Here is a 15,098-nt window from a genome sequence, read left to right as displayed (position 1 = left end):
GGGAAGTAAATTATGTTGTGCTTTACGTACTTAAATATTTTCTGTAAAAAATCATTTGCTTTCTTTTTATCCTAGTTAGGATACTGGGGCCTCGGCAAGAGCTTGTATGGTTGCTCTCCGTGTGACTGTGACATTGGGGGATCCCAGAATAATTTGTAAGTTAATGTTCTCCTTGAAGTTTCTTCTTGGTTTTAGTTTTGTAAACTCTCAGGCTAGACTTTCTAATTAGTTTCATACAGTCTCAGTACAAATGAGAAAAAGGATTGAAGACATAATTTTGTCACATGCCAGCACTATAAAGGCATGTTGGGATCCTGGAAATTTATCTGTGATTTTAAAGAGGATTTACCTTTTTTCTTTTGAAGCCAACTTTGAATCACATGGAATCAAGATTAGTTTAATAAAAAACTATCTAGTTTGAGAGAACCAGAGGTTCTAATATTAGTAGAAATTAGCAGTAAGTTAGGGTTGACATTTTTAACTTAGCTTCCAACGTCCACTTTAAAAGCTAGAAATACCTTATTTTTTTCAGAGGTACTGGGCTCCTATTCAAAAGGTATCATTTTAGACACAAGCTTTATTTCATTTGTGCTCCTCTAGGATTTAGATCATTAGTTGTTAGATTTCAAATATAGGTGCATATAATCCAATCCCACAGAACAGTTCGTCAATATGCTCAGTGTGTACTAAATCATAGCTAGCCTTTATCTGATGTGTTAAATAAGAGCGTAGGTATATGAACACTACCATTTTGCATCAAATCAAAAGTCCTTCTGATCTAATGTTCTCTCTCTAGAAATGATTGGTGATAAAGCCTTAAAAATAGTAATAGATGCAGTAATAGATATAATTATAGAATACAAAACACAGAAACAGATATAATAATAGGTAATAATAGATGCTCAGGAAACAAAGGAATCTGTGCTTCGGACTATGGAACGGAGCAAAAAACAAAAAGCAGAAAAAGAAAGAGCCTGTCGCATCTCTCTTAAGTGATGCAAAAAGTAGCATTGAGTAAATTCAGCATCAGAGAGAGGAAACAGATGGTGGGTGGCAGGAAAAAGTTGTATAACAGATCCAGTCTGATGATGAAAGAAACAAAACAAAGCTGAGATAAAGGAGGAATTTAGCTCCTTTCATGCTCGGAGAACCCAAGTGTTTTATGCTCTCATATACTTCCTTTGCCAACTCCTGTCCTAGGTGCTCACCGAAGGATGGTCAGTGCACGTGTCTTCCCAACATCGTGAGCCGCCAGTGTAATGAACCAGCCTCAGGTTACTTCTTTTTACCCCTGGATTATTACATTTATGAAGCTGAACATGCAAAGCCCCTTTCTGGGTCTGCACCTTTGGTACGTTGTATGCTTTTTAGACATTGAACTGAGAGGAGATTCATATGGTGGCTGCAGGGGAGCCAAAGCTGAGGAGGGCAGCTGCCTCGGGGGAGCAGCCAGAGCTGCTCTTTAGCAGGACGGTACAAAGCCAATCCCACAGCCCCATCAATTTATCCTGGTTTCCATGGACGTGACTGCACCTGAACTGTGGCAGTCACCAGGGAGCAGTCACTGCAGCATGGTGTGACCATGTGCTGTCCCTGCTGCTCTTCAAGTGGGGGCTGGTCTAGTATAAATTAGAGCAATTAATTTAATTAATTAAATTAGAAGATGTATTTGAGTTACCAACAGCTTCAGGAGGAGCTATCACAAATTCTGATATTTCTGGGAAGTTCCAACAGGGGAGAAGAACCAAATTCCTCTCTGATCCATTGGACTCCGTTCTTGCTGCCTTGTATTGTGGCACTGATTACAGCCCAATTTCCTCAAGAATTTGGCATCCATTCATAATTTTTTTAGAGTACTTATTATTATTATTATTATTATTATTATTATTATTATTATTCACAAAATTAGTGTAGTTGTTGCCTATCCAGGAGTACAAGTCCAGCCTTGCTGGAATGTGTCCCTTTCTCTGCCTACATTTTTACTAATGTAAAAATCTCTGAAACGTCCAGAAACTATAGAGAAGGGATAATAAAAAAGATGTTTATTTGCAGGTCACATCCGAAAATATTTAGCTGTAATCACAACCAGTAATCATCCTACAATCCAGTAATGAAATGGAAAACAGATGTCTGGGACATAGCTTATGAGAGGAAGTACAAGTTAATTGTGACAGAGTGAAAAAGTTTCCAGCAGTTGCTGGGCCCTATTTTAGAGTTTCACCAGCAGAAAATAGAGCTTGTGTTTCGAATGTGGATTTGTGTTTAGCTGCTTACCCTTCAAAATAGTTCAGACAATGCTGTCTCCTCCCTCATTACTTTTGTTTTTTAGATTAAAGCAACAGCTCTTCCAAGGTGTGACATCTATTTCCAAAAGCAAGGATATGAGTTCACAATAGAAAATGGAAAGATTGTGTTAAACAGGAGCAGGAAAAGAAGTGTAAGAAAAGCAGGGTTGGAACAGGTAAATGGGCTCTTTAATAGTTATTTAGCAAAAGATTACACCAAATACTAAAATATAATTTTGCAACAGAAGATTGGGCAAGGAAATGTATTAAACCATCAGTGACTGAACATTCACCGTCCTAGACATTACAATCCTGATACAAATGAAATAAATATTTAGTACGTAACTGGATACACAGCATTTTATAATTCACACAGGCAGGTTTATTTTGCTATGCCTAGCACAGTTTGTAGGCTCAGGTTCAATGAATTGTTTGGAAGGGAAGAGCCCCCATTAAAACAAACCTTTTCTTTGTGTGAAAGACATTTTCAACATCAAAGCTGTACTGAGATGCTTACATGTACCTATATACTTAAATGTTGTCAGCTTTGTCATTGTAAGTATTGATATTTATGGAATGTAAATTGTACTGAAAAATATGCCCATGCTTAATTCTAAAACAGAAGGGGCTTTTCAGCTCTTTTTTAAAATAGTGTAACTTCTACCTGGAATATATATATATATATATATATATATATATATATATATATATATATATATATATATATCTGTATATGTGTAGGCACATGCATGTGCATTTTCTAAATAGAACTATCACTATTTTAAAATACGTCTTAATACATTTCCAGTATTTCTGGGGGGAAAACGTATTGCACAGATACAAATACTTATCATGAAAAGTCCAACCATGTTCAAAATCAAATTTAATCCATTTAAGGTTTGCGATGTGAATGCTTGGAGATGTCAAATACACAGAGATTGGTGAAATTTAGTCTAATCCCTCTCACTGTTGTCGTTGCAAAGCTATGGGAAGTTTTTCTCTATGAGTGACCCTAATCTTCCTACACTTGAGAGAGTTCTTAGATTGTGAATCTAGAGTATATTTAGAAAATTAGGCTGACTAATGGCTGAAATAACTAAATTACGTGGCAAAAATCCTTCCTTTTTTTCTGAATTTATATTTTCATAACTTGACTGTGCTTATGGGTGAAAAAGTCGATATGTCTTTGCAGGGTACAGTTCAGTCTGGACAAACCTCCGCTGTGACGGTTGTTTTCAGGCAGCCCAGCCCCAGCAGGCCTGTCACGTGGACAGGACCGGGCTTCGCTCGCGTTCCCAGGGGAGCTGGACTGAGATTTACCATCAACAACATTCCCTTTGCTATGGACTTTGATATCATCATCCGTTATGAGCCTGAGGTACTTGTGATGTCTCCATGCAGGGTCTATTTTGCCAGCAATATGACATGGCAACTCCTCTCTCTCTTTGTGTTTAAAGTTAAAATTGTTAGCCCTTTCTTCCTTATCAGGGGAGAAATACCATGCCCTTTGCCAATCCTCTTAACTCTTTCCACTCTTATCTTAAAAAAACAGAATTACAAATACTTCCTAGCCATGAGCCAAGATTTCATCTTCTGGAGTTTCTGATCTATTACTTCTGCTTGGATTGGACTTTTGTCCACAGATCAGACACATGCAAAATACAGCTCCTTTTAGATAGGTATCCCATATTTCTAGCTGGGATTTCCTGAGCAGGAATATTTGCGCATAAAGGAGTGGGCTGCTCTGTGCATACAGCATGGGTGTTTGTCCAGGACTTTTGCAGACATCGAGCTTCCCAGTTGCTCCAGCTGGGCTGTGAGGTGTATGAACATTGTAGGAAAATAGCCAAAAACTTATTTTCTGCCTGGACAGAATTTCTCAATGATGAAGACACGTCTAGGAAAATCTGTTAACACAGATCTAGTTAAATCCAAGACTGGACCCATGTGCTCAAAAACATATGCAAGTATTTTGTCTTTACCACTGTTTGTACATGCCTTGTTCTTTCCCATCGCAGCTCCCTAGAATAATCATGCCATTTGAGATACTCACTCTGCCTACTATATTCTGCTATTTTCCTGTCATTCTGAGGCCAACAAAATTTCCATTGTCTTAAAATGTGAAAATAGACATTTAATAATTTTGCAGTAGGCTGGTTTGATGTAGATTGTTCTGTGTATGAATTAGACAAAACAGTGAATTTTAAAGACTCCTGTTACAAAGTCTTTTATGTTTGTAATTCTTTTTTAGATGCAAGTAGGGGTGCATAATGGATGATTTCTCTGGGACACCACTGTGCTAAGAATGGAAAGAGCTCCACTGACTTCAGCAGAATCGTTGCCATTTGCACCAGCTGTGGTCCATTTGCATTACTCCAGTTGCATTGGCCATGGCAAATTTTTCACAAACAGCCTTTTTTTTGAATCTTGTAAAGAACAAAGGGGAAATCTGTTCTCTCACTGCAATGTGCTGTCAGTCAGTTGGCTTTCAGTAACCATGGCAAGGAGAAAGTGGGTTTTTCAGGTGTGAAAAATGATCATAATTTTTTTGCTTTGTTTATAGTCCTTGGAAGACTGGCTAGCAAGTGTTGCCATTCAACCCACTGGTATTTTGTCAAGTCAGCGCTGCAAAAACAAGGCCGTTTCACAGGAGTCACATGCACTGGCTCTTCCAGCTATGAAAAGGTCTGTCTATTCCTGTCCTTACACCTGTAATTTTCTGTATACAGAAATCTTTTACTGAGGCAGAGCAGTCGATGTGGGAGAGTATTAGAATATTAGAAACACACATTGTGGCCTTTCCTCTTGCTGTCACACCACAGTACCACGTAGACCTAAGGAATAAACTGAGAATCTGATGCTTCAGTCCTCAGTCTGGCAAAGGTTTGCCAAAGCAAGGAGAGCAGCCTTGTATCCTGCTGGGGTTAGTCGTTGCTTTGGCAAAAAGGCAGTTAAAGCTATTTCAGTATAGAAGGGCAATACTGATTGAAAGACGCTGTCCTAGCCTATTTTCAAAACAAGGTTTTCAGCTTGCACTTGTGGAAAGAACAGAAAGGAGCTGAGAGGACTTACCAAAGTCTGATCAAACAGCAGCAGAAAAGGACTAATATGAATAGTGAGCTGCAAACTCCTTTGCTTGGTGGGATGAAACCTGCCATTTTCAGTTTAACCTCACCATGTGCAATCAGACAGGCAGAAGTCGTGTAGCTTTCCCAAAGGCAGTGACGTGGGGGCCTGCAAGCTGGGATGCGTTTGGGAAATGGAGGGGGCTCTGCAGCAGGGCTTGCTCGGGTGACCATGGCCAGCACCAGGATGTGGGCAGAGAGAGGCCTTCCTGCTCTTCTGCAGAGGAGGGACAGCTCATGACACCCCATAAACTTACGTTGTGCTGCTCTGCTGAGAGACCCCTGACTCCTGGCCTTAACTGTGCTTTATTTCTGCTAAACAGAATTGCCCTTCTGCAAATACCAGTATGTTTAGAGCCACGAACAGAATATTCTGTGGATGTTTATTTTTCTCAGCCGTCTGCCTCTGACCCAAAGGTTAAATCATTCATCTTGATCGACTCAGTGAGTAATTCTGTCACAAATCCCTTTAAGCTGTATTTATACTGGTTTGATTTTTTTTTTTACATAGACATTCAAAATATTTAAAAATCGTTATAAATTTGTTTTATCAGAAATTCAGAGAAGTGAGCTTCTGCTTACCTCTGTTTGTACTGGGTTTACATATTTTTGTATAGAAAGACAGAATTTTATTTTTTAATTTTTATGGAGCAATATCACAATAGCTCATCAAGTCACAGTTGTTGCATATGTTAACAGTCAGTTAGAAGATGCACCTCTATTGGTTGCTTATTTATTACGAGCACACTCCACATATGCTGACAAGATGCTGTGGTTAGGGATATACGTTCAAGCAGTTCTTCATCTGGGTTTTTTGAAAATCTATAAAATTCGTCTGATTCTAATTAAAAATGATGGGTATGTTTAAAGCCCTAACATTGGAAAATAAAATCAGACCTGCACTTACCCTGGAATCAGGTCCAGACGTTTCCCAAGTTTCCAAGAACTCAGGAACTGGGTGTTAGCTTTGGGCCCTTCTCTTGAGACCTTTGAAAAATATTTTAAAATCCGTTCCTCTAATTATCTCTGTAGAAGTGAACTTGACAAGGGCTGACCATACTTGGACATAAAATCTTCAACTGACTTTTCTCTGTCTCAGTAATACAAGTACAAATTTTGGCCAGATACTGCTTTCGGAGTCATACGTATGGCACCTCTTAGCAGTAAAACCAGTTCTGTGCTTACATCTGAAGTCTTATTATAACTAGATTTTTTTAATATGCAGTCTATTTTATTGGAAGAACTCAAGGAATGTCTAGAACTTTCAAATAAATGTGAATTTAGATGACTGAGCAGCCCAGTGACAGATTTAAAAATGTGGTGCTCAAGGCCTCTGTCCTTGCAGTGCCGAGCACAGTAACAGAACGTAGGAAATTCTAGTCTTCAGCATATCTAAGCATAAATATTTTCTTTTCTTTCTTAATGCCAAAGCTTGGACTTATTCCCAGAATCAGCTCTGTGGAGAACTTGTGCAGTAAAAAAGATTTAGATGAGTACCAGAAGTATCACTGTATTGAAATTGCATCAGAAGTTGGACCTCACATCCTGCCTGAAGCATGTGCAAGGCTCATAGCAAGCTTGTCAGCTCGCATTCACAACGGAGCTGTTGGTAAGGAGCAACCTGAACAGATAGTTATTTTGAACTGTTACTGATTTTACCTTGGGTGTGAAGGATATTTTGACTGGTGAGCTCTCAGCCTGTGGCAGTGTAGGTAGGTGAAGCTTATCAGCACATGGTGTATATGAACAGGCAGAATATGTCCTGTTGAACCCCAAATGCCCTACAAAGAACTTTCTGTGGTATGTGTCCCTTGGCATGTCACGCGTGATAGACTTTGTGGAACATGGAGACAGGAACCATGGCAGTGCTTGTGCATTTCTCAAAGAATGTTGCAACCAGATGCAGCTTCACCAGATGGCCAAAGCGGTCGCCCATAAGCGTTAGCGCTGGCATTAGCACTGGCTGGTACTTTTCTAATTGCCTGAAAATGGCATAGGAGATTTTAAGCCCTCAGCCACAGATGCAGGGGCATGGATAGTACACAAGCTTATTACTTGAAGAGATTCAGCAAGAAAATCTCACTGGTCTCCTAGGAAGAGGGCAGAAACAGGTGGCGTTTGAAGCCCTGGGCAATCTCCTGGACTTACTGGTGGAAGGGCAGCTTGTAGCTCAGCAGCTAAGTTGACTTCTCTTATGTTGGACCTGTAGCTGTGGAGCTTCTTTGTACTTCCACTAACAGGAGGTGCCTTTCTGGGCAACTTTGAGGGCCAGCTCCTTGCAGGACCCTTGCCTCCAGTGGACTTGATAGCTTCTTCTTTATTTTGGCTATTTTTAGAACAGATGCTCACTCATACATCATGCGATATGGTCATGATTATGCAGCCACAGAGTCCCCCTCATTTATGTTAGGTCTGTGCTGACTGTCCATTAGCCTCATCTCCACAGTGATATGATTCTCACTATGAAACACTGGCACTGTGGCTTTCTAGAGTTAGTATCCTGTGAAATAAAATAAAGTTTTATTGTAGAGACCCCAAGTAGAAGAGATCTTGGGATGCTAGTTTCTGGAGGCAGCAGTGCACTCGATGTCCTCAGGGAAACAGTACCCTGAGCCCCACTGCAAGGTGGGAGGCAGTGCTGTGACTCAGTTAGCAAACATTGAGTTCCACGGTCTCAGTGCTTACCTGCATGATTGGTGGTAACAGTGGCTTGTGTGCCAGAGGATATCCGAAGTGGCACCCCCAGTTCTGTTTGGGAAGTCCTAGAGAGAGGTAGACACGAACACAAGGTGAAGTTCAAGATGGTTCCAGACATCCAGTAGCTTGGGCAGAGCACCAACAGCTGGAACAGCCTCTGAGCATCCTGCACAAATATCCTCTGTGAGTTTTCAGACCAGCTTCACTTGCCAAGAATAGTCCAAGCTTTCCAGAAAGCAGCAGGCTTCATGCACAGGTGCAGGCTAAGTATTGCATGCAGATTATGTCCAACATTACTGCTAGATGAAGACATACATCAAACACTTCTGGACTTCAGGCTATCTCTGTTCGGATCTACATTTCGATACGCCCTCTCCTGTCCTATCCCGAGTACAGGCTGAGGCAGTGCCCTGAATGTGACAGCTCCAACATCAAGACTTGTGCAGGTGCCTGATACACCATCATCATTTGTACAAAAAATATCAAATAATCCAAGCTACGGCTATCAGTGGTTAGTGAATCCGTGATGTGAGGTAGTCAAGCTCTTTCCTTCCCATTTTTAGTGTAAAACCTGCAAGTGCATGAGAACAAACTCATTTGCTTTGTTTTGTTTTTAACTAAACCTGCTCTGATTTTCTTTCCTGTTGACAGCATGTAACTGCAATCCCCAAGGGTCGCTGAATACCAGCTGCAGTAAACTTGGGGGCCAGTGCCAATGCAAAGCTAATGTCATGGGCCGCTGTTGTGACACATGCTCGGCAGGGAGCTACGGCTTTGGGCTCCACGGCTGCTACTGTGAGTACTCGGCAGTGCCCCCTATGAAGCCCTCTCAAAGAGGGCTTTGCCCATCCCTCCAGCTAACTTCACTTGAGCTTTTAGGATCAAGGCTGTCTTCTGTCCCAGCCACTTCTATGTGGCTTTGCACTTGCTGACTTTTGCAGGGGATGCGGAAATGAAAGTAGAAGGGTCAGTGCCTAGTTCCTCCTGGCTGGAAACACACAGTTCCAGAGGTCTTAGCACAGAACCTCTTCTCACATGATTTGTTGCCCTCTCCTCAGATTTGCAAACTATTCCATTTAATATAATGATTGAATACTGATTTTCAAAGTATTCCCTTGCAAAGCTTTCAGTACCTGGCTCTTCACGCACACCAAAGCTTTCAGGACTTTGAATCCATTGTTTTGTCCAAAACAATGTGCAGAATGTTTCCACAGAATTAAAAAATGTACCCATCCTTGGGGCAGGTCTGAGTGGAGCAAACATTGCATTCTAGAGGTGTCAGTGATGACCAGCATGGTGGGAATAGGTTCAGGACGCCACGTTGCCTTTGCTGTTTTCCAGTATGTGAATGCAACCCCCGAGGCTCCGTGAGCACGCTGTGCGACCAGGTGACGGGGCAGTGCTCTTGCCGCCGAGAGGTTGATGGTCAACGCTGCAGCCGCTGTCTGGCAGGGTATTTTGGATTTCCCAACTGCCGCCCTTGCTCGTGTAATGGCTACGCAGAGCTTTGCGACCCGGTAACTGGAGCTTGCTTGAACTGTGGAGGGTTTACAGCTGGAAGCCGCTGTGAAAGGTAGGTAATGGGCGCTCGTTGCAAAGCTTGCCCCAACAGTGGTGGCTCTTTAAAACACGTATTTTGCTGGGGGCCAGCCCTGCTTCACAGTTAAAGTGGGCCTCACTACAGAATGGCAGGTGCATATTTGTTCAGCAAATGCAAGTGGCGAGGTGCTGGACTATCTTAACCGTTTGGGAGGATTTGCGGCACGGTGTGCGCACAACATTGCACCAGACTCCTGCTGCAAGTTATGCAAGGTGCCAAAGCGCCATGTGCTTGGAGACCTGTGTGAAGTGCCGTGTGTATGATAGACTGACTCCTGCCAGTTTTCAAATTGCCAAGAGGCTAAACTAGTGCCGAATACTCATTTTAATACCTGTAATTATCTCTGAGAAGCTTAAATAAATATGCCTCGTTTGCTGGTTTGTTTCATTTCCATGTGGCCAGCGAATGACTTTTCCCACGTTTCCAGCTCCATTAGAAGCAGCGTTCCTCTTTTATTCTACATCCTGGCAGCAGTGTCAGAGAGTTCAATGTGGATGTCAGAATAAAATTCATTAGCTGGTTAGTTTAGTTTGGCTGCTTTGTACCTTGTCATTCACTATTAAGAGAATTTTCCCATGAAACCTATTGAGCTTTTCTTGCAACAGTTTTGGACAATACAGCCTCTAGCTATGCTGCTTGTATGTGGTAAATAGATTAAAAACGGAAGAGGGAAATACTTGTTGCCCTGTGCCTCCACAGGAGCTGCAGGCCGCCAGGCAAAGATAATTGAGCAGCCACATTTTTTAGCCAGGCTTGTATAAATGTACAGAATTGCGTTCCCATTTGCCACACTAAAACAGATTAAAGACTGATGAGACCTGCTTCAGAAGCTATCCCATTGTCCCTGCTGCGGGACCGGGCAGGATGGCAAGGACGGCTGAGCGCAGGCTGCCCCTTCACCATCAGCCTTCGCTCCTGATCCCGTGCTCAGCAGCAAGCCGGCTGCCGACCACCTGACTGCCTTGGCAAAGCGCAGCAGCCACCACCTATCAACAGCTGCTGCTTTGGTTTCGCAGGATGTATCAGGCAGAGCGTGGCTGATTTCGGTATATACGCAGCATTTGCAAGAGGCAATATTCTCTGAATGCAGCGAATGAAGAGTTTGCACGCTAGGACTTTTTCACTTGCGCCAGGACTTTCTAATGTCATTTCAACCCCTCTTTGTGTGTATACAGAGTGATAAATGAATATATGTGATAGATGAATATGCAGAATTTTTACACGGTAGCTTTTAGCTATGTATACAGAGCAGGTGCGATGTGTGATATATATATATGTTACCGTTTAGATCAGATTTGTTCCAAAGCAGGTGAAAGTCTTCAGTAATATTTCTTGAAAAGAAAATGTAAGATTTTTTATCTTTCTGCTAGATTTTGGGAATGCAGCTCTGATGCTACATTTCTGAACATCTTCAAAGCTGGATATTCCTGTATCAATTAGTGGGGATAACGTTACGATGACCTGGGCTGTTAAATGAGTTATAACTATATATAAATTGATTCACCTGCAGGGACTGAAAGGAGCATTTGTTGATTCATGTTACTTTGTGTTACTTGTTTTGACAGGTGCATGGATGGCTATTATGGAAATCCTATCAAGAGAGAACCCTGCCGCCCATGCATGTGCCCCGAGGCACCTACTAGCAATAGGTATTTTGCACATTCCTGCTACGAAGACTCCCAAACTGCACAATTAGTCTGCAATTGTCTCAAAGGATATTCAGGTACAAAGCAAAATAAAGCTAGATGTTCATTATACATTAATGCAAGGCAGAAAAGTTACCATGCTCTGCTCAGAAATGCTGAGTGAGATAATGGTAATAAAATAGGTAAGAAAAGTTATGCCTAAATATACTAAAATAGAGTGGAGAAATTCTGACTGTCTAAGAAAAAGTGGGAATTCTGCAATTAGTATTTGAACAAGGGATTCACCTGTGTGGATATAGTGAAGCCATTAATTAATCTGAAGTGTTGCTTATTCCTAAATGAAACTGTTGTGTGTGCCTAGCTTTGCAAAAATGAGCTCCAGTTTTGGCTGCCCAGCCCGGGACACTTAGAGGGAGATGATTAGGCGGCATGAAGTTCTTCTAGGATTTTTGAACTGTCCCGGTGGCATTCACTGGAAACCTACTCCATTCTGGTGGCAATACATTAACCTAGTTGGTGAGAGGGGGGAGAATTTCAGTTGCTCATTTTCTCTGAAAAACAAGTGCTGGAAGCCTAAACTAAAAAGAGCAAGGCACCACAGCTATTTGATGTGATTTCTTAATCAGAGAAAATCTCTCATCATACAGAAGAATCTTGCTTTGAGATTATGCCCAAAGTGATTGATTCTTTGTGCTAGTGATCACTTCAGAAGTGGGGAAGCTAGTCTCAGCTGTCTCAGACGAGGATGTTTTTGCTGCAAACTGATGCCCTGTTTCTTAAGATCCCATTGACTTAGCTTGAAGGCAAAACTGAAGACAATTTCTCTTCCCCTGGACATGGGAAAGACCTCTGGTGATGGAAGCAACCCTTAATGAAGAGCACAACTGAAATCTGAACCAATGCTGTCATCTTTCCTTATGCCAGGTTCTTTTTTAAGTCAAGAGGAGTTTTGCTTGACTAATTGCTATAGGGCCAAACTTATCCTTGTTGTTACTTACCCAGGGAACTTCAGTCCTCACAAACTACCAGTGTTCTAAGTTCTGGACTTTCTTCCTCCTAATGTCTCCCGGCAAGGCTCTGAGTCACCTCTGTGGCACCAGGCTCACTTCCTTGGATACTGGGAAGGGCTCTGGTACCTGGGATCTGAGGCAAAGGAGCCAAGAGTCCTTGCATGAGGATGAGCCAGTGGACGAGGTCCCAGTGACACCTGTCTGCCCCAGAAAGGTTTCCGAGATGCAGATAAGGGAGCACCCCTAACCAGGGAGGGTGTAGCTGCAGTTGTAGTGGTAGTGCCAGTGAGCTAGGACAGAGCCAGTGAAGACCCCAGAGCTGATGTGACCTCGTGGAGGATCCTCCGGTGGGTTATGGAAAGGAGGGCAGGTCTGCTGGGCTCTGGGTCACTCCAGGAAAGGGCATCCCCCACCTTCCCACGATGTTGCGGGCCTCAAGGCCACAGGGAAAATCTTGTAGAATGGCCCAACCCTCACTACTGCTATTGGAAGGACTTCACTGGAAAAAGATGTTCAGAGGCGTTGTCTGGGGGGGTGTCTATTTACTCCCATTGAAAGGACTTCCTTGGTGAAAAGAGAAGAGGTTGCATTTCCATCAGCTTGCAGCATGCAAGAGAATTTTAACTGATCGTAGGATTAAAGTGCAACAGTGTCAAACAGGTTGATATTTTCCATTGGTAATGTGCATTTGAACAGACAGTCTGAATCCTCAACAGTATTATTAAAAATTATATGTTTCACTTGAATTTCCATCAGCCAGCAAATGTTTTTACCTTGCTTTCTGACAGGCAGTCAGTGTGATGAGTGTCCTAGTGGGTTCTACAAAAATCCAGGAAGCCCTGGGGTTGACTGTGTGCCATGTTCCTGCAACAATAACATTGATTTGACAGACCCAGAATCCTGTAACAGGGTCACTGGAGAATGCATTAAGTGTTTACACAACACACATGGAGCAAACTGCCAGTTCTGCAAACCAGGATATTTTGGCTCTGCTGTTGGTCAGAACTGCCGAAGTAAGTAAGCAACAGCGTTGCAGCTGCATATTACCACCAAGAAAAGTTTTAAAGAAATTATGCTATAGGGAGAAGTTAGTCCTTAGAGCCAGTACAACTAACGGAGAAGAATGGAGCAAAATATGCATCTGAGAGTAATGAATACATTTCTATCCAGTGATACAAATAACTGTTAATATGGAATCTGTTAAATTCCTCCATTGTCATCCAAGTCTCACTAAATCTTATACTGAATATCTCTCCTAGGAAACATTCATCTGTGAAATGAAATCAGTATTCTTTGCTAGAAAAACAAATGTGCATTCAGCCCTTTCAGGGAGGAATCAAAATTAAAGGAATCAAAGATAATTGTTTTTCCATATTGCTGATTGATGCCAGCTAAGCAATGCTCAGCTAATCAGATGATCCCTTGCTGAGCTCCCAGCCTTACCGGTTGCATTTATCAAATAGCTAGAAAGAGACTGTTCAGACAATTTAACAGACTACATGAGGACGCTGTCAATAACTCAGCATTTCTAGCAGAAAGGAAGGAGCATAAGAAAATTCAAGGCATAGGTTTCTGCCCAAGGTGTCTCAGTTTCAAAGACTATTTTCACAAATGAAGCTGACTGAGGGTCTCATTTTTACAGGCCAGACAAATCTAAGTAGTTTCAAGAAGCTCCTTTGTTCTGGGAGTCTCTAAAACACAGTTCAGACCCATTCCTTGTTTATTCTTGGACGATGTCAGTTAGAAACGATTTAGCAAGAAGACTTCTTATCTCACTTAGTTTACCATTAACTGGCATTTCCCACGCTCTATAGCGCCTACTGTACATCAGCTCCTCCTTATTCGACATATTTAACATTTCATTCTAATAATATTCAAAATTCGGTAGACCTTCATTTTTTGTATCTGTATTAAAAGTATTAAAAGTTCCCAGTAAGTTTGTTCAAAGCCATATGTAAGCTACCATAGAAAGATATGCGAACTAAATGAGATTAAAGACATTTTCAAGATTACTGGAAGTAATGCAATAGCATGCCCTTTATGTACCGTTCTGATTGTCTATTATCTTCTACTACAGTAATTGTCCTTCTTTATCCAGGATGTACATGCAATCTTGCAGGTGTTAGCCCTGCCGTGTGCCCGGCTGGGAACGAAGCCTGCCTCTGCGACCCCGTCACGGGAGCCTGCCCGTGCTTGCCTAACGTCGTGGGCGTTACCTGCGACCAGTGTGCTTCTGGCTACTGGGACATGGCTAGTGGAAAAGGATGTCAGCTCTGTGACTGCAATCCAGAACATTCCCAAAGTAACCAGTGTAACCAGGCAAGAGAATTATTCTGCTCTCCAGGAACTGTAAAGGTGGCATTTTGACATGACATGGTCAGGACCGTCTCATAAATGAGGATACTTTTTTGTCTTGCGTCCTGAAAATACAAATCTTTGGTAGTTTGGAGTTGGCACAGTAATCATGGCGTCAAACGTGCTGTTCTGATAATGCAGCGTGCTCATAAGCAGGTTCTCTTTGCCTGCGTGTTTCCTGGTAAAGTGGATCATAGAAATACTTTGTAAGAAAATGACACATAGGAAATACCTGCCTCATCGGCCTACATGCAGGGAAGGAGTAAGTCCAGTCTTGGACCCAAAAGTCTTGTGAGTGTTGTTTTAAGCATTACTTTTCATAACGTAGCAGCTGAGGTTGTGACAGTAATGATGCCTCATCTATAATACTTTCAGAGTAT

At 42.0% G+C, this 15,098-nt stretch overlaps 1 protein-coding gene across 1 annotated transcript in view; it reads left to right on the top strand.

Annotated features, from left to right (window-relative positions):
• LAMB4 (laminin subunit beta 4) overlaps nt 1–15,098 on the top strand; it is a 58,007-nt gene that overhangs the window by 26,521 nt on the left and 16,388 nt on the right. Inside the window, exons 17-28 of the mRNA XM_068930648.1 lie at nt 76–155; nt 1,201–1,351; nt 2,330–2,461; nt 3,478–3,663; nt 4,849–4,970; nt 5,734–5,854; nt 6,842–7,019; nt 8,759–8,902; nt 9,449–9,680; nt 11,273–11,430; nt 13,152–13,376; nt 14,462–14,682. Of these exons, the coding sequence (XP_068786749.1) occupies nt 76–155; nt 1,201–1,351; nt 2,330–2,461; nt 3,478–3,663; nt 4,849–4,970; nt 5,734–5,854; nt 6,842–7,019; nt 8,759–8,902; nt 9,449–9,680; nt 11,273–11,430; nt 13,152–13,376; nt 14,462–14,682 (1,950 nt within the window). The remainder of the gene's footprint in view (nt 1–75; nt 156–1,200; nt 1,352–2,329; nt 2,462–3,477; nt 3,664–4,848; nt 4,971–5,733; nt 5,855–6,841; nt 7,020–8,758; nt 8,903–9,448; nt 9,681–11,272; nt 11,431–13,151; nt 13,377–14,461; nt 14,683–15,098) is intronic.

The sequence above is a fragment of the Struthio camelus genome, chromosome 1 (assembly GCF_040807025.1).
Source record: "Struthio camelus isolate bStrCam1 chromosome 1, bStrCam1.hap1, whole genome shotgun sequence".
Lineage (NCBI taxonomy): Eukaryota > Metazoa > Chordata > Aves > Struthioniformes > Struthionidae > Struthio > Struthio camelus.
The sequence above is the reverse complement of the archived record's forward strand: the minus strand, read 5'-3'. Positions and strand labels throughout refer to the sequence as shown.